Source organism: Patiria miniata, unplaced genomic scaffold (assembly GCF_015706575.1).
Source record: "Patiria miniata isolate m_02_andy unplaced genomic scaffold, ASM1570657v1 HiC_scaffold_6, whole genome shotgun sequence".
NCBI classification, from domain to species: domain Eukaryota; kingdom Metazoa; phylum Echinodermata; class Asteroidea; order Valvatida; family Asterinidae; genus Patiria; species Patiria miniata.
Window position 1 is genome coordinate 405,590 of NW_024037073.1, and position 23,642 is coordinate 429,231.

At 40.5% G+C, this 23,642-nt stretch overlaps 2 protein-coding genes across 2 annotated transcripts; one reads left to right on the plus strand and one right to left on the minus strand.

Annotated features, from left to right (window-relative positions):
• Positions 1-2,124: 2,124 nt before the first annotated feature.
• Positions 2,125-11,568, minus strand: LOC119743406 (transmembrane 7 superfamily member 3-like). The gene is made up of 10 exons (XM_038219802.1): positions 11,428-11,568; positions 7,852-8,196; positions 6,990-7,285; positions 6,382-6,559; positions 5,692-5,778; positions 5,487-5,567; positions 5,227-5,382; positions 4,548-4,645; positions 3,807-3,969; positions 2,125-2,732 (listed from the first exon to the last, which is right to left on the minus strand). Exons 1-10 carry the CDS (start codon positions 11,498-11,500, stop codon positions 2,512-2,514), a joined length of 1,698 nt encoding a protein of 565 aa, XP_038075730.1. The 5' UTR covers positions 11,501-11,568; the 3' UTR covers positions 2,125-2,511.
• Positions 11,569-14,018: 2,450 nt separating this feature from the next.
• LOC119742670 (RAD51-associated protein 1-like) lies at positions 14,019-22,620 on the plus strand. The gene is made up of 8 exons (XM_038218823.1): positions 14,019-14,199; positions 15,974-16,026; positions 16,346-16,514; positions 16,973-17,124; positions 18,021-18,290; positions 18,692-18,913; positions 19,747-19,923; positions 20,638-22,620. The coding sequence occupies exons 1-8, from the start codon at positions 14,174-14,176 to the stop codon at positions 20,757-20,759; spliced, it is 1,191 nt and encodes a 396-aa protein (XP_038074751.1). The 5' UTR covers positions 14,019-14,173; the 3' UTR covers positions 20,760-22,620.
• Positions 22,621-23,642: the final 1,022 nt, after the last annotated feature.

The following is a 23,642-nucleotide window of genomic DNA, read 5'->3' on the forward strand; positions in this document are numbered from 1 at the left end:
TGGGCTTTGGAAAAATAGACGAGACATAATGACGTCACACTTTGTTTACATGTGTGCTTTCCTATGGGAGCTTGGAGGATGTCCTCCCCGGCTCCCATAGGAAAGCGCACATGTAAACAAAGCGTGATTTCATTATGTCATACTCTTAGGTCTATTTAAAATAATTTAACATTTTGGAAGAAACCTTGCCAAACTCCTCCCAATTCCTGTAATCGTATCAACTACACTGCACATTTAATTTACAGGCATATACATGTACATGTATGATAAATTTCATAAATCACAAAGCTAACCAACCAAATTATTATCAAAAAAGCTCACATGGATTAAAGATTGTACCGGTACTAAACAACCCATGGAATGATTCCGTCTGGCTTGCTGTCATTTTAATAGAAGAAATCAAGAAATGTAGGTGATTTCCAACGATCAGTCAATTCGGGCATTTCACAATGCAGTGCGCCACCAAGAGTTTGCTATTGAGAGTCTATTTTTCAAGTTTACGGTTGACAAAACATGGCCCATTTGAATGAGTGTCATTAGACAACTTGAGCTAATTTGTTATAGATTGGGGCATAGCGTTCTGCCGCTTTATAAAAAAACACCATATTGATAATAAGAAAAGAAAAGGACAAACATACACTGGAATCATATGCTTACGAAACTACTGACCAGAAAAACAAAAATTTCAAATTCCTCCAACAATGCATTTGGGGAAAAATGAACTCTCCGTGGCAAACTCTTGGTTTACTGCATTGTTTATCGCCCGAATTGACTGATGATCGTTGGAGATAAAGAGTTATATGTATATTAACGAATCGTGTTTCGTTATCAAAAGGTTGTGCCTGGTTTCTCACTGTTTTCTCGAAAAGTGTAATATCCACTGAGCTGAAACTTCAACAGGTCAGGTTTTGGATATTTTCCTTTAGATTTTGAGTGGCATTATTGTTGGAAATGAACAAAAATTCATCCGATATGCCTCTGCAATTTGAAAATCAAATACTGACATTTACCAAAATCCTCTGTCATGCAATATTCATTGCCATTTGCCATCTCATTCATAAACAACAATGGTTACAAATTTGGCTCGAAATTTGAAGGGTTTGTTAGAGAAATGCACAGAATCGGAAATAGTTGCAAAATTATAAACCTAACGGCCAACTTCAAGGTAAACATACACTTAGATATCAAAATAATGCTTTTTGGTTAAATATCGTTTCTTACAATAGCTTTAATACATTTCGATCCTGTAAAATTATTGTTTTTAATCTGAGTATCACGCATAGTGTAATTCATTCATGTACTTACTGTAGAAAACTTACTATCATACAAAGACACCATCGCCGACAGGCTACCACTTGTCACGTCTTTTACTTGAATTTTCAATTAGCATAGATCAATATGATGTACACACTTTACATTAAACCAAATCTTGATTACTATAGCATGTAAAAATCTTTGGAATTACAGCAAAAAAAAAATACATTTAAAATTCTGTCAGATTCGTCTGTAAAAATACATTACAAAATAATTTCCTGTGGAAACATACAATTTGCATATCAATGTATACAGCATTTCAGAAAGAGTACAAAAATCATTGCCAAATATTACAAATTTAGTAATATCCCGTCCCCCCCTCAATCCCAACCCCACTCACCCCATCACCATCCAAACCCAGCAATAACCCCTACCCCAATACCCCAACCCTTACCCTCAACCCCAACCCTAACCCAAACCCCACTCTATCCCATCACCATCCAAACCCAACAATAACCCCTACCCCAATACCCCAACCCTTACCCTCAACCCCAACCCTAACCCAAACCCCACTCTATCCCATCACCATCCAAACCCAGCAATAACCCCTACCCCAATACCCCAACCCTTACCCTCAACCCCAACCCTAACCCAAACCCCACTCTATCCCATCACCATCCAAACCCAACAATAACCCCTACCCCAATACCCCAACCCTTACCCTCAACCCCAACCCTAACCCAAACCCCACTCTATCCCATCACCATCCAAACCCAACAATAACCCCTACCCCAACCCTAACCCCAGTCCCAAACCCAATTCAACCCCCTACTCCAACCCCATCCCCAAACCCAACCTACAACCCCCTAACCCACACCCCAACCCCTACTGCAACCCAAACCCCACCAGAAATATGCCACATGCACCACATTCTTCTTCAAAGCTTACATTTTCAATTGAATCTTTGAAAAAATTTGGGTAATTCATCCAAACTTTCATTCAGATTATTCCACACTATCAGGAATGTTTCAAATGGCCTAGTACCAGTCACAAGAAGTACCCATCGAGTAATACTTATTTTGGATGGTTACCTACTTTTTTTACTGTGCAAAATCAACAGGGAATCAGTGACCAACATAAGCATGACATGATATTTCAGTTTATAGCCAGCAACCTGTCTATATTGAGATCATTTTTGTGCTTATTTCAGGTTCTTTTTTGTTTGTTTATTTGTTTCGTTTGTTTACCTCGTGATGTTCAGTTTGCCATGAGTGGTGATCTTTCAGTCACATCGTCCCTTGGAAAGGTCTGTATCTGGCGCCCTCGCCTGTCGGGCTCGGTGTTACAATTCTGCTGACGCTTCTTCCACTCTCGGTAGGGGCATGCTGGGAAGGGGGTGGGGCTATGTTTAGTCAGGTGCCGTTGAAGCAGGGCGCCAGCGATGGCCGAGAGAAGCCATGCAACAAAGAGAATGATGTCTGGAAACCAAAACAAAATCACGGAGATTTAGAATCATTTCAAATATTCCTAATTCTTGACAATTTCTTCTACAGTGCCGCATTCGAGATTTTATCTTCATATTTAATACATGGCTCTGACTTGGCTGTGCATAAATTGACATAAATTAACTCCTTGCTTTTCAATTAAGCAATTCATTCGATGGATATATCCAGGTGAAAATAGTTGTAGATTCAGTTGATACGTCAGCTCGCCATCATAGAGGGCGACATTTCGAACAAGTGTTTTCCTCAACAAGGGCCAAGTTCGCGCAAGGACTATAGTTGACCAATGGTTAACTAACGTTTGCCCGAACTCTGTCTAGTCAACGGTTGTTGACTACGCTTTCGACTATTTGGAACCAGCCTACTGGGGTTGGTTGCTTCACTGGTAACCAATAGCCGCGCGCATTCATAACGCTAGCAGAGAGCCAGGATCCAGAAGTTTTGCGATGACATTTTGACCAGCGTTTGACTAGTGCGCAGGCGTAAGGTACGTCACAAATCAACCACTAGTCAACTAATGGTCCTTGCCCGAACTTGGCCCTAGATTCAATTTCATGGCTTCGTTTACTGTAATTTATGCTAATTTATGTACAGCCTCCACCCCTAGTGATTCTGTGCTTATGCAGACAAGCAACTAAGAAGTAAAAGAAAAACCTGGTAAATTGCAATCCTTACAAGACTTTATACAGCGTTTTTTTTTCTTCAATTTTTAACCCTTATTCCTGTCTGTGTGAAAAATTATTCTAAATGGATATAGTCAGGGTACCAGACTAGCTGGTTACATTCATAACCGATTGCAAACAAAATGACTAACTAATTTTGAAAAGGGTCATTTCTTTTTCCAATGATGATCGGCCAACCATATTTGGAAAAAGACAGCACACCAGGTGCCATGATTTCACAGGATGCTTGAGACTATTATTCACTTACAGTAAAGTAAGGTATTTCATAATAATTTGGAGGGTTTTTTTGGGTGTTTTTTTTGCAAATGCTGTATATTACCTTTAAGTAGCACCATTAAATTAGCCTCTGAAATTATCAAATACTCACCGATGATTTCAAACTTGATAGTGTGATGGGCCTCGGCATATTTGTCCATAATGGCTCGCCGCATGACGTTGTAGAGTAAGTAATGAAAGATACCGGTGGTGAAGTAACTGATGGTGGCTAAGACGAGATATGAGCCCCAGATAGCACTGGCGACGATACTCAACTGAAGAAGGAAAACACACAACAAAATGGAGATTTACTCAGAATGAGATATATACATTTTGAAAAAGTGAAAACTGTTCGTGGTATAACAGCTATTTCTTAGTTTTTTTTTTGCTTTATTATTCTTGAATTTTGTTTAACTACATAAAAGCTGTCGAAACTGACTTCGGGTAAAAAGGAGTGGGCGGGATTCTAAAAGGGAACAAAACGGCGTTTGTCAAGTTTGGGAAATGAAGTCTTCAAATGAATCATGACAAAATATAACTAGAGGTCTATGTCTGTTCCATGAACGTAGGGCTTATCCGCACTTTAATTTCTTGTAAACGTTTACCGCTATTCTTTTTTTTTATCCATTTGCATTTTGTTCCGGAAAAAAAAAAAAAACGAAGAAAGAAAGATTAAGATGTACCATTTCAAACAGGTGACCGGATCGCACCCGATCACCCAATAAGTATTACAACAGTTTGCAAGAGCCATGAAAAAGTAACGTTTTGTTAGTCATCATCTTCAGAGGTACAGCAAGATAACTTTTGCAATCACTTGGCATGGACCACTTAAAAGTGAAAGTTTGTTACTCACAACTTTTGGGAAGTACAGCAGAACGACAGGCACAATCAGCACTCCACAGGAGAAGCTTAGGCCGTAAATGGTGTTACTGTGAAACGTTGATAAATTCTCTGCAAACAGACCCGGGAAAAAATAATGAAACTATTAAGTGAAGGAACGTACGGTACATAGCATTAAAAGCCTGTTCATGCTCGGTGCGAGATGGCAATTTGTGACTATTTGGGAATTGCCCGCGTATGGCGCGAAGTTATTGCACAATTTTTTTTCTGAATGTGCTCAATGCCATAGCAGTTTCGCATGAGCATCAGGCATCGTCAGTATTGTGATCGAATGTCCCTCCTATTTAAAGTAAAAGTCAGGGCTGTCACAAGCCAATACAGCCCACCAGGCCAGCGTTTATCTCCGCTTTCCTTAGCATGACTGACAATATACCCCCTGGATGGGATGCCAGTCCATCGCAGGTTACTCCCCAGCTAATGCCGGTACCTATTTATACTCCTGGGTGGAGAGAGGCAAGTGGAGGTGAAGTGGCTTGCCCAAGGACACAACATACATGTATGACAAGCAGCTGGATTCGAACCCCTGACCCTCTGATCTCGAGTCACAAACCGTAATTACTTGGCCATACTCCCCACTTTCACAACCGTTGAGGGGGTGCTTGTCCACAAAGACCATATACAAGTCAACTCACCGAGCGGCGTGACAAAGAAAACGAGTGCCGAGAACAAGAAGCCGAGGTTGAGTCCAGTCAGGAGCATCGACCAGAGGTACTTGCCGAAGCGCCACCACAGTAAGAAATGAACAGCGCCCCCTAGAAGACCAAAGGCAGCTGCGATGGCACTCAAGGCTACAAAGTAGAACATATGAAATCAAGCATTGTACGGATTGTAAAAGAGAATAACAGAATGTTTGATTAAAAAAAAATAGGTAAACTATAACTAGGATTCTTACCAAAAGGACTCATAGGAACTTGAGATCCGAAGACCATGAAAGAGCCGATGAAGAGAGGCACAAATCCAAAGAAGAACACCTCTGTAATGATACAAAAAAAGGGACAACATTACATCTGAGGACTTTTGTACAGACGTCAGATCTGACTCTATGAATGAATCAATGTTTACTTCATTTTCAAGTGATAGAGACGACAGAAATTTACCGTAATTGAAGATGCGATGTCCAAATAGGCAGATGACTAGCCCTGCAAGGCCTGTGAACGTCGCGATTAAAATCACGCCAAAATCAACTGCAAAGGGGATAGATACATAGAAATGGTCAGGGGAACGAGGAATAGAAGACAATGCTCCATGTCAAACCACAATGAAATATGCACTGTCTGTACCCCAATTGTAAGCTTTAGTTTTTTTCTTTGTATGAACTACTGACAGTGACAGTTACGTATTTTTTAAAGAATGACTGACAGTGACAGTGACGTATTTTGATATGTTTCAATTACATCTTTCATTTTATAATTTCAATTTTTATATTATTGTGATTTTTGGTGGTTTTTTTATTTCTCAATCAATGAAAAGTGAGCATCTTTTGTTTGTTTTTTTTTCTAGAAAAACAGCAATTGACCTATTGCGGTAGAATCTCGTCAACGCAGCTTGTGAATTGTGTCACATTACATGATATACAAATAGACGCGGAACACGCAAAATCTGAGACAAACAAAACTTAGTGCACAAAACGTCCATAGGGTTGTCTAAGGGTGGCTAACTCACAAATGGTGATAGGTCAATTTAAAAACAAAATCTATTTTTCGGAGTGAAACTCGAATTCGGCATAGTCACAGGACTCGAATCACAAAAACAAAACACTCAAAGAGTTTTTTTGGTCTGCTTCTTACTGTCATCTTGGCATTCCAGACTGTTGTGTTTCAGCTCACATGAGTAGACTACAGCAGGTACATACGCCGCTCTGGTTCCGTACACAGGATCCGTCACGATCACGTTGTAGATAAACCCTCGACTGCGATAGTTGACCTGGTAAAACTCGGTTATGTCCGTTTTTTCGAAGGACTGAACCTGTGACAACCACCAAAGAAAGACAACAATTATAATTCTGTGTCTTCACGATTAGATTAAGTTCAAGAGCAAATACAGTGAAATCTCGATAAGTCTAATCTAAGGGGAATGGATACATATTTCGAGACACCGGAAGTTCGAGATTACGCAAAGTTCCCAATTTTTCCCAAAAGTTCCCCAAACTACCTGGAAAGCTTGTGGTCGAGTAGTAAGATGTCTGCACTAGTAAGCAGGAGGTCCTGGGTTCGGGTCCCACCCGAGCAGTTTGTGAATTTTTCCTCGCAATCTCTCAGGACAACACTGAGTATGACAACAATCTTCTCTACTTTTATTGTAGTGACTTTCTTGATAGGCTGCTATTTTAACTAAGTTTGAGTTGTTAAATGTACAAAACTTGTGTGCAACAATTTTCACCAAAAATCTGGCTTACCATTTCTCCATTCTTGATGATGTTATCAACAGTCGACATCTTCATCATTTCATTAAAAAACGACTCATTGTTGAACTGCAGCGCCCCAAGATGCAGTACGTACAGCTCGTACGTCAGCCGAAATCTCAGGGATGTGTCACCCACGTCGCAGGTTGGCAGGGCGTCGCCAAGTTTGACGCCCACATTGGCCGCAGCAAACTCTAAGAGAGTGATGTTCAGGGCACTGGTGTTGTGTAGGTGGAGGTTGGGCTCGTTCTCTAGATCAAATTCTTGGTTGCAAGCGCCAGGAATAGGAGCTGAAAGGTGATGAAATAATTTAAGAATTTGATTGGTGAACCCTTACCCTTTTCTAGTCGGAAGTCAATATTCAGGGCAATATGTGATCAAGCTAAATGAGTCGTTTGTCGACCCCAGTCAAAATTTTTTTTATTACAGATTTGAAAAGAGCACAATCTCAGCATTACTGCTGTGAAAACCGCATGCTGATACCATCTTTAGTTCAAAGATTATGGAAGTCAGAACACCAAGAGATGTGATGAAGTGATGTGATGAAGTGGCCCTATTTTGGCCAGTTATCTCCAAATGAAAATTTCTGACAAATGACTCATGTAGCTTGATCGCATCACTTATGTCAAACACTTTAAAAACGCTGCAGGTCAGGTTCAGACGAAGGGATATGAAGTGTTAAAGTAACTGTATCAACAGGGTCAATGCAGGAAAACAGGACCGCGACGAGCAGTGAAGCGTGACTGAATCCGCCTGCTTGCCCTGAGCTCAACCACTCCGATTTAGACTCGACTCACCTAACTCGCCTACAAGAAAACTCAGACTCAGACCTGTTTGAAGACTCATCAGTACTCACCCGAGCTGTCATTCGTGTTGTGGTAATAAGGCAAAGCAAACAACTGAATGGGAACGGTGAAATTCCACGACGACGTCAAGAACCACTCCACCACTGTCTGGCCTGGCTTCAGAATGGAGACCAGCCCAACATCCGAGCCATTGATAGAGTAATCCAGGGAAGGGTTCTGAGTCAGGGAGATCTGGACAGGCAAGTTGGGCGTTTGGATTGTGAAGAGTATAAATGATGTCAGCTTTGGGTCGATGTTGTCTGATTGGATTTGTAGATTTGCGTACGGTGGAAGACTGCACTGTGTTGGAGTTGATAAGTTGAGATGGAGTCGGCCATCGCTGCCAAGATCACACACTGAAGACAGGGAACAAGGGAAATTGGTCAGATTGAAATCATCTAACACCACGCAGTCTTGGTAGTGTTTCAAGTACATTTCAAAATTGTTTCTAATACACTTTGACAATGAAATACATTATAAACACTTAAAATCACATGCAGATGTTGTAGTATTGCTTTAGTTAAGGTTCAAAATGTTCAAATTACATAAACAATCCATGGTCACATCAAGATGTTATATGAATTTGCGTAAATTTCAGACAACGTGGTTGCGTCACGATGAAGTCTGGTTCCCAGTGAACCTCAGCACCTAGACCAGCCAGCCTGTCCCATAAATATGCAAGGATTTGTTTGAAAAGATTGAAGCTTTTTTAAACAAATGTACCATTGTTTTCCAAATTTTCTGTTTTCTGTCGAATATAGGCGGGCCTAGGCTAGTCCGAGTAACTTGGACCCAACTTATCACCTTTTTTAACATTTGGACATGGTCTGGCGATAGTAAGGTCCAAGCTAATACCGAGACCTAGACAACACAGTCCCAAAAACCAACATTTTCCAACAAAAAACATCAGATTTCGCCTTCAAAACGGCCTCCAAATTACTAGATATGTCACCTGAGGTACAAGTAGACATAGATGATTAAGATGGTTGTACTTAAGTTTACTTACGATCCGGAAAAAAGTGAAATTTTTCGTTCAATTCTGAAGACCCCCTCTGCCTAGGTTGTCGTTGTTGTGCTCACGTTCAAAACTGCATGATAATGGCGTCTGACCTCGACCTCATGCAAATGTCGGGACGGCGCGCTTGCGCATAATGCACTGCATGCACGGCAGATTCCCCTGCGCCGCGCCGACGACTGTTTCCTGATGTAGAGCGCCAGCCATGCGCCTGGCTAGCCAGCGCGACTCCTAGGCGTACCGCGAACTTACACAGCACTCTACATCAGGAAACAGTTGTCGGCGCGGCGCAGGGGAAGCTGCCGTGTCGTCACGACATTTGCATGAGGTCGAAGTCAGACACCATTATCATGCAGTTTTGAACGTGAGCACAACAACGACAACCTAGGCAGAGGGGGTCTTCAGAATTGAACGGAAAATTTCACTTTTTTCCGGATCGTAAGTAAACTTAAGTACAACCATCTTAATCATCTATGTCTACTTGTACCTCAGGTGACATATCTAGTAATTTGGAGGCCGTTTTGAAGGTGAAATCTGATGTTTTTTGTTGGAAAATGTTGGTTTTTGGGACTGTGTTGTCTAGGTCTCGGTATTAGCTTGGACCTTACTATCGCCAGACCATGTCCAAATGTTAAAAAAGGCGATAAGTTGGGTCCAAGTTACTCGGACTAGCCTAGGCCCGCCTATATTCGACAGAAAACAGAAAATTTGGAAAACAATGGTACATTTGTTTAAAAAAGCTTCAACAAGAAATCTGCCAAAAAGTCCATAGTCAAATTTTCTGTCAAACTCGTTTTATAACAAAAAATCTGTCAAAGTTAGCAGAAAATCGGCTAAAACGGTCACCATGGCTATGTAGGTTAAACAACTTCCTCTAATTCTAAAAACATTGAAATGTGCACTGTCAATCAGTGTCAATTGACTACTCCTAGAACTATGAGGCTCCGCGTGAGCGGAGCCTCATAGATCTAGAAGCCCGCAAAATTGTCTGCAGCACAAAACACTAATAAAGTACAAAAACGTCCATCAAAATGCAGCCATTTCACACAGAACCACTGCACAGTTTGCCCCTATACTCCGTACTTTACCTCTTGACATACTCATGTATCTTGTGCGGAACTAACATAGGTGGATTCTGTCGGTTTTTAGGCCAAAATGATGAAAAATATGCCCTTTCCGCACTGAGCCAACCTGACACTTGAAACGTGCACGCATATGATCGAGCGATGATTTTCGGTTCGCTCGGAGCGCGCCGCGGGGGGTACGGTACAAGCGAAAATGATGTGCATGCGTACAAGTGCATGTACCGTACCCCCCGCGGCACGCTCCGAGCGAACCGAAAATCATCGCTCGATCATATGCGTGCATGTTTCAAGTGTCAGGTTGGCTCAGTACGGAAAGGGCATATTTTTCATCATTTTGGCCTAAAAACCGACAGAATCCACCTATGTTAGTTCCGCACAAGATACGCGAGTATGTCAAGAGATAAAGTACGGAGTATAGGGGCAAACTGTGCAGCGGTTCTGTGTGAAATGGCTGCATTTTGATGGACGTTTTTGTACTTTATTAGTGTTTTGTGCTGCAGGCAATTTTGCGGGCTTCTTGATCTAAGAGGCTCCGCTCACGCGGAGCCTCATAGTTCTAGGAGTATCAATTGACATAGCCCGACTGCGTCTGGCCGTACAGTACTATCGCAAGCTCTGTAGTACGGCCAGACGCCCGATGCTTCCACAGAGACTGAATTTTTTGGGCCGCCGATGTAGCGATTTTGCTACATCTTTCGATCGCGATTATCTTTTCATCCAGGACACAAATTTCCAAAGTTAAGGTTCGTAGTCGTAGAGCAACTCATACCTTTTCGAAAAAACGTTCTTTGGTCTCAATATTTTCATCCATCTGGCCACAAGATGAATTTCAGTCATCAGATTCCACAAATATTGTCCCCCATGCGATCCCCCATGCGATTTCAAAATGGCGGCCGCGCTGTAATGTATGCATTATGCGAGCGCGCTTGGGCAAGATAATGAATATGCATCATAGTTTATGACGTTTGTCGGACACTCAGCGCGGCTGGCCATACAAACACGAGGTCATGAACTAAATAATGCATATTCATTATCTTGCCCAAGCGCGCTCCAATAATGCATACATTACAGCGCAGCCGCCATTTTGAAATCGCATGGGGGATCGCATGGGGGACGATATTTGTGGAATCTGATGACTGAAATTCGTCTTGTGGCCAGATGGATGAAAATATTGAGACCAAAGAACGTTTTTTCGAAAAGGTATGAGTTGCTCTACGACTACGAACCTTAACTTTGGAAATTTGTGTCCTGGATGAAAAGATAATCGCGATCGAAGGATGTAGCAAAATCGCTACATCGGCGGCCCAAAAAATTCAGTCTCTGTGGAAGCATCGGGCGTCTGGCCGTACTACAGAGCTTGCGATAGTACTGTACGGCCAGACGCAGTCGGGCTACAATTGACATTGTAAAAAAAAATTAAAAACTGCATTAACATTACAAGTTAATAATTTGTAAACTCTCAATTTCGAACACAACCAGGACCCTACCTTTGTCAAGAGATGCCACCCAAAGTACTTGAAGACATAACATAAAAGAAAAAGTTGACAAATAAGGCTTCATTTTAGGAGAACCATGGGAGCTACAACTCACACACTCGTGATTTATTTTGTTGTTTCGTTTCAGCGTTATGTTCTGTATGGCGCCCTCAATCAGTATAATTTTTGTTCACGATGCGGGCTATTATAGGGGGCGCTGTTATTATTATAGGGGGCCCCGACCAAGTTTTGACCATAGAGCTCTATGGTCAGTTTTGACCTAATTTTTCTTCATTTTTGGCTGAAATTGAGAGGTTGTTTTTTAACGGAAGATGGATAGTGCCAGTCGAAAAGGGATAAATATATTTTTTGCAAATGCGCGAATTTTTAAAAAAAAAATTCGTAGATTTATCCATCATGCGGCCGCCATTTAAATATCTGGCGGCCGCTGTGGACGGTAATTCCCCCCGTTTTAAAAAAGTGTCCGGGGGGACAGAATTACCTAGGTAAAAGTGTCCTCCCCGGCCCGTTAATTCTGTCCCCCTTCAGGTAATTCTGTCCCCTCCAGGTTTTTTTTGTTTAGTTTTGCAACGCAGAAGGCCAGTAATTCCCTATATTGTTTTAGTGAATTCATACAAGCTATACATTTTTTACTTTCTAGTCTGCTCTTCATAGAGATGAATAAATTAACTTTTTGGTCTCTTTGTGAAATGTGAACAACTGTTTCGATCGACTCGGACTTGGAGTACGGTGAAATTACAGCAAGGTCGTGCACTACAGTAGCCCTATTCTACGCCGGTGGACGCCTCATTGATATAACGCCTACTTGGATTGGTCTGCGTTCCCATCGTAGCGCGTAACGAAATTTCTCATTGGATGAATTTCCTTCGTGTAGCGGGATACACATTATACACATGCGATAAACGCTGCCACAAATCTTGCAGCATGTACTTGCGGCGATGCGCGCGCTCACGAACACGACTCGTATCACCGCATGCATGCACGGGGACACATTTACCAGGGGGACACTTTCAACATTGGGCAGGGGGACATATGTCCCCGGCCCCCTGCCCAACGTTGAAAGTGTCCCCCTGGTAAATGTGTCCCCGTGCATGTCCCCCTGCCCAACGTTGAAAGTGTCCCCCTGGTAAATGTGTCCCCGTGCATGCATGCGGTGATTTACCTAGGTAAATGTGTCCCCCCGGACAGATTTACCGGGTCACGGGCCGGTAAATTTGTCCGGGGGGACACATTTACCAGGGGGGGGGGGGGGGACAGAATTACCTGCCAGCCACTTATTTATTTTGCGGCCGCCGCTTAGCTGGTGGACGTCACTTTTCTTTATTATTTTTTACCACATCTCATCGTGATCGCATTAGTTTTAGATTCACTTTGACTTTGAGCACATTATTTTCAAATTAGAGATGATGGAAGGGGATCCCCAAGAAGCAGAGCTTGTCGAGTAGGAATAACGAGAACGTAATATATGGCTGCCGATACATAGATATTTAGCAGCCCAGCTAATTCTGGATATTATCTCATGGTGGGAGTTCACGAAGGAACACATTTGGTCAAGGAGCGCTAAAAATAAACAGAAGTTTTAATTGAGCAAATCAGGTTTTAAATTAGTACGGTCACAGAACTTAGATTTCCGCGCCTATTTTTGGAGAACATGCCGACTATACTAGTGTGATACAGATAGAAAGCTGAAATCACAAATTGCCAAAAAAAAAAAAAATACCTATTAAAGAACAATATATAAAATGATTAATTGCTGAGTAATTAATATCCAAATAAATCTGTCTGTTCATGAAAACTCGAAATCGACTTGGCGGTTGTTGCCTTATTGCGCGCAAGACAGTGGAATTGTCTCTTCGTGGAAACTCAGAATATACATGCGCGCACTGTTCTGCCCTATAGGCCCTGCTTGGTTTCTACCTGAAAACAGTATATATTTGCTTGTCATTTTTTGTTTGTAATTTCATGCTGATTTTAAACTGATTTTAACATTTTTCTTGTTAATTCTAATAATTAGTTTGTGTTTAATAATTAGTTTGTGTTTTTTCGATGGATAAATCTTTGCTTATTATTATTATTATTATTATTATATAATGGAAACTTTTTTGAAGACATGCAGAGTGGGCCTAATAATCCGTATGCTTTGAAGTGTTTTTCTATATAAGGTTAGTATACAAATAATGAATGTTTGTGAGTGCAATGGTAAGAATAATTTCACGAGGTGACAGATGAAATGTTCCATTCCACGAGGCGAAGGCTTGAGAAGTTCATGTAAGATAAATGTTTATGTTCGCATCGGGCTCCGCCAGTTCCTCGCATTTCTGGGAACCGGGAACGACAAGTCCTGTGCGATTGACCGTAGACACTGGTAGAGAACTATAGAGATCAGCCACCGTAGATACCACCCCGAGCTACTTGAAGACATAAAATGAAAGAAAAAGTAGACAAATAAGACTTCATTGAAGAACCCACGCGCGCACTTTCAGCAAAACAGACAAGACACGTGGTGGTGATCTATTTCAAAGATCATGTTGTAAAATAGCGCCCTCAATCTCAGTATGTTTTACAAATAAAGCGCGCAATAGGGGGCGCTGTTCTAAAGCGCGAATTTCTAAAACTGGAATGAGTTGTGTGAATGTGATGAAGATTAATTTTGTCCTATCAATTCATTTTTGGCTGAAATTGAGAGGTTGTTTTTCAATTCCAAATACTTGTATGCACTGTTAACATAGATGGGAATATGTCTGATAGTCGAAGATCATCCAGGTATGCTTATTTAATTACTTGGACAATTAATGTTGGACATTGTCATTGGTTATTTGGTAGCCCCATAAATGTGGCCTATTTACTGGACTGCCTCCGTAAACATAGGCCACACATCCACATGTACAAAAATCGTGTCGACGGAGCCAAATTTTGATTTTCACATTTAGGCTTACTTTGTAGGTTTTTTTTTGCTTTAGAAGCATTCTCACCCTCTATATAGGCTAATCAGAAAGTGCTGCCTCTTTCAGATGTCTAATTTTTGTGAAATTTCATGTTGAAATTTTGATACGCAAACGTCACAAACGTGTGCAAATGTATCTGGAAATTTCACGAAAAATGGACATCTGAAAAAGGCAGCACTTTCTGATTAGCCTATATAGAGGGTGAGAATGCTTCTAAAGCAAAAAAAACCTACAAAGTAAGCCTAAATGTGAAAATCAAAATTTGGCAAAGTCGACACGTTTTTGTACATGTGGATGTGTGGCCTATGTTTACGGAGGCAGTCCAGTAAATAGGCCACATTTATGGGGCTAGTTATTTGGTAGGCCTACTGGTAGATTGAACTTGAAGTAAATTTCGGGCGATCGTTAAGTGTAGGGCCCCTGTTTTGTTTTGATCAAATTAGGGAAAAAGTTCCATACTCGGACGTCACTTTTTTCAATTAATTTTCTAGCGCCAAAAGTTACATCTTTTATGGTTATTCCTCCACTTTCCCTCCTCTACTCTCACCTTCTCCTTTCCTTAATTTCTATTTATTAATCAGTCAGTTACTTCATCGGGATTCGAACCTCTGACGCTTGCTTGATACACGAGACTCTTAACCGCTAGGCCGCGCACGATCGCTGTTGCAATAATCAATCTTTGGACGTATTTGAAGTATCCATTGAAATAAACTAAATATTCATGAGAAAATAAATATTCATAATGACGTATTGCACTATCATTGGCAGGCTCATGCGACGTCATGGTTGTTGATGTCACGTGTATAACGTACCGCTGTCTTTCAGCCACTACAATAAGTTTTGACCGGCTGCTTCAAGTTAGTTCTGCACGACGTATGCATCCAAAATGTGCTCTAAAAACACATTTTGAGTAAATTTTTTTCACCTTTACACAGCTTCCTGGATTTCTCTTGGTTCAAATGACAAGGTGAGGTGACAAATAATATGTTTGGCAGCAGATAAATTGACATCCGAGTATGGAACTTTTCCCCAAATTAGAGTCAAAATGTTTTTTATTGCTCAAAAATCACCTTTACAATCAAAAACAGACTTTTCTTAATTCTAATGACACCCGTTTTGCAATTTTGAACAGATTCTTGGGGTAGGAATCACGATTTTCCTGCGCAGTTTGTGCCTTGCGATTCAGCATGCCTCACGGTACATCGCGTGGTGATCGCCATCTTTATTAATTTTCTGGTCGCGTGCTGTCGCTGCGCTGTCATCGTCATTTTACCCCCAAATTTTCCCCCCAAAAAATCAAAACCCTGCCCTCTATCTATGACATTGACATACATGACATATAGTACCTGTTTATTGAGAATGTCACCAACTAGTTTGGTCTGTTGGTAGGTCCAGTAATTTTAAAGTGGATTTTGTTCCCATATAGGAACCGGGCCCTACACTACACGATCGCCAAATTTCGTACACGCAAAGAATTGGGCTAGATTGAGGGCCGACACCCCCCCCCCCCCCAGTAAAATCCTGCATACTTGTGTAAGCCAGCGTTCGTAATAAATATTAAACTTGGCAATTATCTTATTCTTCCCTTGCAGGGCCAAGAAAACAGTGACTTATTCAGGATTTAATGAAGGGGACGATAGTGATGGTAAGAAACATTTCAAATCATATGCAAATTTTTTTTCAGTATTATGTATTACGTCCCACCTACATGTATTGCATCGCTTGAACTATAGTTGGGATGATGCAACTAGTTACAGTTAGGATCGTCCCAGCTAAAGTTAGGAATTCCCCAACAATGGTTGGGACCATAGCCATGGCCATAGTTGTGGCATAACATTAACAACACTGCAGATACATGTGTGACTGTCTGTTTATCAAATAGACATGAAACGACACAAAAATAAAAAGACACAAAGTTTTATTTACATTGCATTTATGACATTGTATTTTTGTTTTATATCTAGATGACTTTGCTCGAGCAACTCCGCCCCCCTCCAAGAGGACAAAGTTGGAGAAGAAAGACAAAGTGTCCAAGATCAAAACGGGGTCTGCCAAGACGGAAAGTAAAGAGAAGAAGTCTGAAGCATTGACAGATCACGTGAATGTTACAAGCAGGGGTCCTAGAAAAGAAAGGTAGGCCCTACACGTATCTTGCCTTGGGTTAAAACTTACGTAGCTCTCAAAAACTTAAAACTAGATTATACTTGAAATCCTCCGCACTGCTCCAGGATGTCACTGGCTCTGCCTCAACATGTCGACAGTGATTGCTGGAGGATTTTGCAGGATTGAGGCAGTGGTCACCCCTCCAAGGACCACATTCAAGAAATAACGGAGGATTTTGAGGATTGAGGCTGTATGCAATTTTTACATGGAGACAGTTGGAGGATTTTGCAGGATTGAAGTTGCATCCTAGCCAAAATGCCTAGGGAGTTAGGGTTAATTACAAAAACCACTTCACCAGCCAACTCAAATACCTTCCAAAATGCTTCCAACTGCTTTCCAACAGATTGAAATAGTCACCGAGCATTATTTTCTTCTCAGCACAGTTTTTATGAAAGATTACCAATTCACTTACTTCATTGTTTACTCAGAGTTTCTCCAGATGATAAAGTGTTCGACCGGGAGATGCAGCTAGCTCTGGAAATATCCATGCAGGCTTCCCAAGAAGCACAGACAAACGAATCAACAACAAACAAACAGACAGTCGGCAGGACGAAGGACATAGAAGCGCAGATACATACAGGTATTGAACCCTAACAAACTTAGAATTTTATTTCCTATTTGATTTTTCCAAGCTACAAGTGCTATAATTTTTCATTGTTTATTATTTATCATATTTAACAGTCCACTAGGGCTGTTCATTTTCGTATAATAGTATTCAATTACTCGAAATGAGTGGCGCCAGAGTGTTTTGCAGTAAACCGTAAAAGGGCTTAAATGTGTTAAAATGATGTGAACAATGCATCACTGTTGACAAAAAGTGGCACCTGACAATAAAACACGGCAACTTTACGATAAAATAACATTACAGTAGTGTGTATGTTAGTAGTTTTTTGTTTCGTTTTAGAATATTCAAACCGGCAAAAAAGCTATTCGAATATTCCGTTGATGATTGACCTTTTGAGTATTTGATATATTCAGGACAGCCCTACAATCCACAGCTATTGTTGAACTTAGTCATTCTGTAAAGTTAGGATCCAAAATGTGACATTTTCCTGTCCTGTTACCTTGGTACTTTGTCATTTGCCATTCAAGTATCATTAAGAATGACTTCAATTGATTTTTGTATTTGTTGGGTAGGTAGTTTGCTATTCATAATCACTCTTGGAGGATGACTGCATTGAGGAGTGCATCAGAATTATAAAATCACAGACGTTAGATGTAACAGGGACAGGAAAAAAGTGGACCTAAATTTATAGAATGACTTGGCTAGAATAAAGAAAACTGTTGTCAAAATTTTGATCTCACTTTTTACATATAATTAAAATTAAAAAAAAAAGGATCGAAAAACCAAGTTATTTTCTTGAAAATGTATTACCAATGCTGCAAACTGTCTTTTACATAACATGTTTTAAACACACTTATAAAATGTGCTTATTGTCTTTTCTTTTGGTGCAATTAAATTTCTTGCCCAAACAGGATCAACAACAAAAACACCCCTTCCTGGCAGTTCTTCTGACAACGCCCAATCAGAAGACAAAGAGAATGTGGCTGTCAAGCCGACCAGGCCATCCACCTCCTTCCCAGAGCCCAGTGATGAGATCATACTGGTAGAGAGCTTGGATGAGGATGAGGTTGCAACAGGTAGGAGAAAGAGAAAAGCGGCCAAGGATGCGGTTGCTAAGCAACGGGAGATGGCAAGTGGAGAGAGCGACAGAGTTGATGATGATGAAGATGAATTCAAAGCAGGTCATAAAACACACCATGATTTAAATAAATTGTCAAATTTTTAAACATACTTTTTCATTGAAATGTTGTGTTTCCCCCACCGATATGATTTTAAGCAATGTGTATTCAGTGATGACTTGGAGCTTGTCGAATAATAATTTACAAAATTTCTCGGGTTTATAAATATTCATGTACAAAAACCAGTATTCATATTTGGTAGAAATAAAACTGAATATTCGTGTTTGCCTCCATGGCACTGAACATTATAGCCACTTTATAAATATTCATATTTCACCGTGTCCATGCAACAAGGTCGTATCCGACTTTATTGCAGAATGGAGTTACGACCTTGTTGCAATGATGCGATAATTTGGTATCAATAGCACTGAATATTCATGAAGTATTGAATATTCATGTTGCAGACACTGGCGATGACAGCAGTTCAGATGACTATGATGCTGGCGACGGTGACAGTGATTATGAAGAATTCACCTCATCCAAGAAGACGACGAAAACAGCAAAGAGTAAAGGGAAGAGCCCAAGATCTACGGAGAGAGGCAAGAAGACTGGCGGCGGAGGAGGAACCAAGAAGACATCGGGAGACAAGAAACCTAAACCAGCGACTAAAGTCACCAAAACTACAAGTAGGCGATTCCATTATTATCAAGCAATGTTATTGTACAACTGTTTATCAATGATGAAGTAGAGGTTTTAAACTACTTTGTGTTCATAAAATAGTTTTGAAAGATAAACTTCAAACTATTTCAAATTTGTTTTTTCAAGCTCAGTCCGTATTTGGTGTCATCTAAATTTAACAAGATAATTAATGGTCGAGCCATTAAAAAATTGTAGAAATTGGAATTCCTTTCCAAAAGTGTGAGGTTTCCTTTACAAAAGAGCGAGGTTTCTTTTGCAAAAGAGTGAGGTTTCCTTTTCAACAAGAGAGGTTCCTTTGCAAAAGAGTACAATTTTCTTTATAAGAGTGAGGATTTCTTTGCAAAATAGTGAGGTTTCCTTTGCAAAAGAGTAAAATTTTCTTGATAAGGCCAACTCAAGCTTGAATTGTACAGACAAGGTGGGTACTATTTTGCTGTTTTGTGTCCTCATTATACATTGGTGTCCTCCATAATTTGCCTTGGTGCCCTCAATCATTTGCCTTGGTGCAATTTCCCATTCCTTGGTGCTCCTTGGTACAAAAATTTGAGGAGGTGCGGCAATAGAGGGTGCTGTTGTAGCTTCCGTGTTAATTTGAAAAAAAAAAAGGTTGACGCTCATGATTAAAATTTACGCGCGTGCTGACCAGAGACCGAGTATTTTTTTTTTTTGGCCTAAGGGTGAGGTTTTTTTTTTGCAAAATAGTGAGGTTTCCTTTGCAAAAGAGTAAAGTTTTGTTTAAAGTCCAACAACATGAAATGTAGTCTTGTATTTCAGTTGAATATTAAATTTTGGGTAATTTGTTTATCGTTACCAACTTCAGACTCCACACCCAAGGCATCAACCCCCGTCACACCCCTGGCCAGACGCCCACCCGCAACCGGGCCCGTCAGAGGCTTCACACCCCCAGCCATGACTGGAGTGAAGAATTCACAGCAAACAAACCAGAGGGCGCTACCGTCACCGGCCGCCGTCAGAAAACCATGGTCCTCGCCTTCCAGTGAGTACTAACAGAGAACTAAAATCATTATTAAGTTTCAACTTTTGTTACCAGTAAATTTTAAAATGTACTCAGTTGTGAATTCTGGTCGAGTTCTTTTGTTGTAAAAATTTCATTTTACCAATTTGTGATAGTCAAATCTCGACTTGGAAGCATGGTCCGGTATTCTACTTTGTTTACATCAAACCAGCTCCAAATTTTGCAGTATTTATTTATACCAGTTTTTGTTTGAGATTTCTCAAAGAGAAGAAGTAATTTTGTGAATGAATCTTAATTGAAAAACAATATATATATATTCTTATACACCGGGGGGTCATTTTTCTTTTTGCAAGAAGTTGAGAACAGTCAACGAATGTTCCTTTAGGAACGCTTTCCCTTTGGAATTAATTTCCTTACAAAATGAATTAACATTTTGTTATTTGGTTTTGCCCTTCGCCGACGTATTTTAAATGTGATTGTGAGAAAAGAAATCTCAATTACTAGGGTGGGACTTGAACCCACGACCTCCTGCTTACTAGAGCAGTTGTCTTACCACTCGACCACCGAGCTTGCTGGGGTCAGTTGGCCGGTTTGAGTCTGATATACCAGCTGGTACAGCAACCGAACTATTAATATAAGAATTATTAGTTTCTCTTCTGTTGGGCTATATTAAAGGAAAAAGTTTCCATTATTTTGATCATTCCAACTCATTTAATTATTTTAATTTATGCACAGTTTCCAGTGAGGCCAACCCTTTGGGCGGAGTCAAGTTAGTCTCTCCCGGTCAGCCGCTTCGACTCGGTCTCTCCAGAAATGTACGCATCAAACCACTGCATCCCAACGCTAAGGTGCACTGACGGCTTGAACAGAGACTAAGTGCCTGTGTGCATATATTGAAATAACTGTTGGAGATTGGTTTAATAGCAAACGGGTATCACTCAAAGAGGATACGGCTTTTGGTTACATGATACAGGTTTACGGCTTCTGACTAGCGCCCCTTGGACAAAGACATTGACAAATTGGGGAACCGCCAACATAGGGCTGGATAGCTCATTTGGTAGAGCACCGGAACGGCAATCCAGAGGTCACAGGTTCAAACCCTGCTCCAGTCAATTTCTTTGTTCAACTTTGAAAATGATAATAACAAACCTAGTCAGTTTCCTGTAGTGCTGAAATTGGTTTAATACACCTTGTTTTGCTCATAGACAATTTGTCTAGAGCTACTGAGCGTGGTAACTCTTCAAATTTGAAAAATCCCGAGATGACCGCAGAAAAATTCCCAAGATTTCCCAAGATATCAGCATTATGTTTCAAAACAGCACAGACCCTATTTGTATGTAAATGGGGATCACAAGGTGCGTCAGTTATCATTTTGCACATGCGCAATCCATACTTTAGGGTGTTCTCAATACGCAAAAAAACCTAGAGCTCAGGGAAACGTTCTCAAGCCCTGGCCTCAATTCCCAAGATCTTGGGCAAAATCCCAAGGAGTGACCACGCACATGCCGCTGTGTAGATCCGGGCCAGTTACAACTGACAACAGACGTAGATGTATACCGGAGCTTGAGGTTTGAATCCCTTTTGCAGTTTTTCCAAAACAAAAACAAAAAATTGTAAATAATTTGTACATGAAGTATTAACTTTGATAAATATACAGGAAAAGCAAACGGCAAGGAATACATTTTTTTTTCCTTGTAGCTTCATCAAGTTTTACTGTTTTCTGACCTTCAATATATTTATCGTGTATATACATAGATTTGCTTTTTAAAGGTAGTGTGTAAGATCGATTAAAAGCTTTGGGAGAAATTGTTAATTTACATGATTTATTGATAAATAATTTTCAATAGATTGATCATTAAGCCACGCCCACTACATATTCAGCCCCACCCACTGCACACTAAGCCCCACCCACTGCACACCTGGGCAACAACATGTGAGCCTCTCCAATGCCACACTGCATGTGATTGGTCAGCACACCATGGGGCGGGGCTTAATGGATTATCTATCCATCAACCTTTAAACTTCAAAATCCTCCACTGTGCAGGAACCCAGTGGCACACTCTTTGTACCTACCAAGTTTCAAGGAGCATCAAGCTCCATGTAAAGTAATATTGGCTGGGGTCTACCTTCCTCAATCCTACAAAATCCTCCACTGTGCAGAAACCCAGTGGCACACTCTTTGTACCTACCAAGTTTCAAGGAGCATCAAGCCCAATGTACAGTAATAGTAGCTGGGCTCTACCTTCCTCAATCCTACAAAATCCTCCACTGTGTAGGAACCCACTGGCAAGCTCTTTGTACCTACCAATTTTCAAGGAGCATCAAGCTCCATGTAAAGTGATAGTGGCTATTAGTTTTACCTTTCTTAATTCTTCAAAATCCTCAAAATAATTCCTGGTGGATTTAAAGGATCTGTAAGGGTTAAGGCCGGTTAATACTTCAAAACCAAAATGAACGTGAATTTGTGACGTCATGGCAAGTTTTCACGGTGCAAATTTGAAAAGTTGAACTCGGCAAATTTCACAGCTGATGTTTCGCGACTTCAAATTCAATTCACATACCTGTGAAGTCAGAACCAGTCTTCTGGGTAAATATGTAATCATTGTCATGAGGTTAAATTTTTTTCATCAGGTTTCTAAATTGGAACCATACATGTAGGTTAATCTGAGGTTTGTGTTTAATAAAGGAGGAACACTCAACTCACATATCACCTTTTCATGCTCGAGTATTTCCACAAATTATTTTGGATTCTCAGCGTTTTCAGGACTGCTTGGTAAAGGTTACAGGCATATAGGATCATTTGCTTTTCATGCATTTTGCTCGTTTCCAATAATAACACCACTGAAAATCCCAAGGAGAAAATTCAAAACCTAACCTGTTGAAGTTTCAGCTCAGTGGATATTACACTTTCTGAGAAAACAGTGAAGAGCCATACACAGCATTTTGATCACAAAACACGATTTCATGAATAAAACTCTTCATTTCCAAAAATCAGTCAATTGACTGATCGTTGGAAATCACATCTGTTTCGTGCTTTCTTTTATATGACAACATTCCAAACAGAATAATTTCAGTGTGTTTGTACCTTTAATCCAAGTAAGCTTTTTGATAATAATTTGGTGGGTTACTTTGGGAGAAATACAAATGATCCTGTATGCCTTTAAGAAACACAATTTGTAAGTGACGACCTCCAGACTACGTCGGAAAAGTCCCCCCCCCCCCTCCCACTGGTTGATGACTGTGTTTATCATGTCAAATCAACTACGCAACTCAAATTTTTCCAATAATGTTAAAATTACAAATGGTTTGTGTTTTAACTCCACCCTCAAACTCTCAAACCCCAACGGCATATTGTGTTGGAATCTGTTAGGGTGGGTACAGTACCCCTGAATTGACAGTCTTTTACATTGGGTTGGCACACCTCCAAAAGTCAGAAATATGTCTGTGCAGTTTCCCATATGGTGTTGGAATTTGCCAGGATGGGTATGGTTCCCAGTTTTGTAAATCATGCTTGGGAGTTAGGGTTAATCACAAGATGTTTCCTCCAATAGAAACCTAAAGTCACTCAAATTAAGGGACCACCATGAAAAAATTGGACTGCATTAAAATCATCAGTCAGTTGCTATCCTTACCTAAAAATCAATGTTTAAAATTATGTCACGGAAACCCTGCTCCCAAATTTGTCTGCATATGAGCAGACAAAATAAAATAATACACTACAATATTTTTTTACAAGTCTC

Excerpts from the sequence above, each read along its gene's own strand:
- LOC119743406 (XM_038219802.1), bottom strand. The coding sequence starts at position 11,500 with ATGAAGCCTTATTTGTCAACTTTTTCTTTTATGTTATGTCTTCAAGTA. Across the intron at positions 6,560-6,989 it reads TCATCAAGAATGGAGAAATG|GTTCAGTCCTTCGAAAAAAC; the intron begins GTAAGCCAGATT and ends TGGTTGTCACAG. Across the intron at positions 5,383-5,486 it reads AGTTCCTATGAGTCCTTTTG|CCTTGAGTGCCATCGCAGCT; the intron begins GTAAGAATCCTA and ends TCTACTTTGTAG.
- LOC119742670 (XM_038218823.1), top strand. The coding sequence starts at position 14,174 with ATGTCTGATAGTCGAAGATCATCCAG. Across the intron at positions 16,515-16,972 it reads AGGGGTCCTAGAAAAGAAAG|AGTTTCTCCAGATGATAAAG; the intron begins GTAGGCCCTACA and ends TTGTTTACTCAG. Across the intron at positions 18,291-18,691 it reads TGAAGATGAATTCAAAGCAG|ACACTGGCGATGACAGCAGT; the intron begins GTCATAAAACAC and ends TTCATGTTGCAG.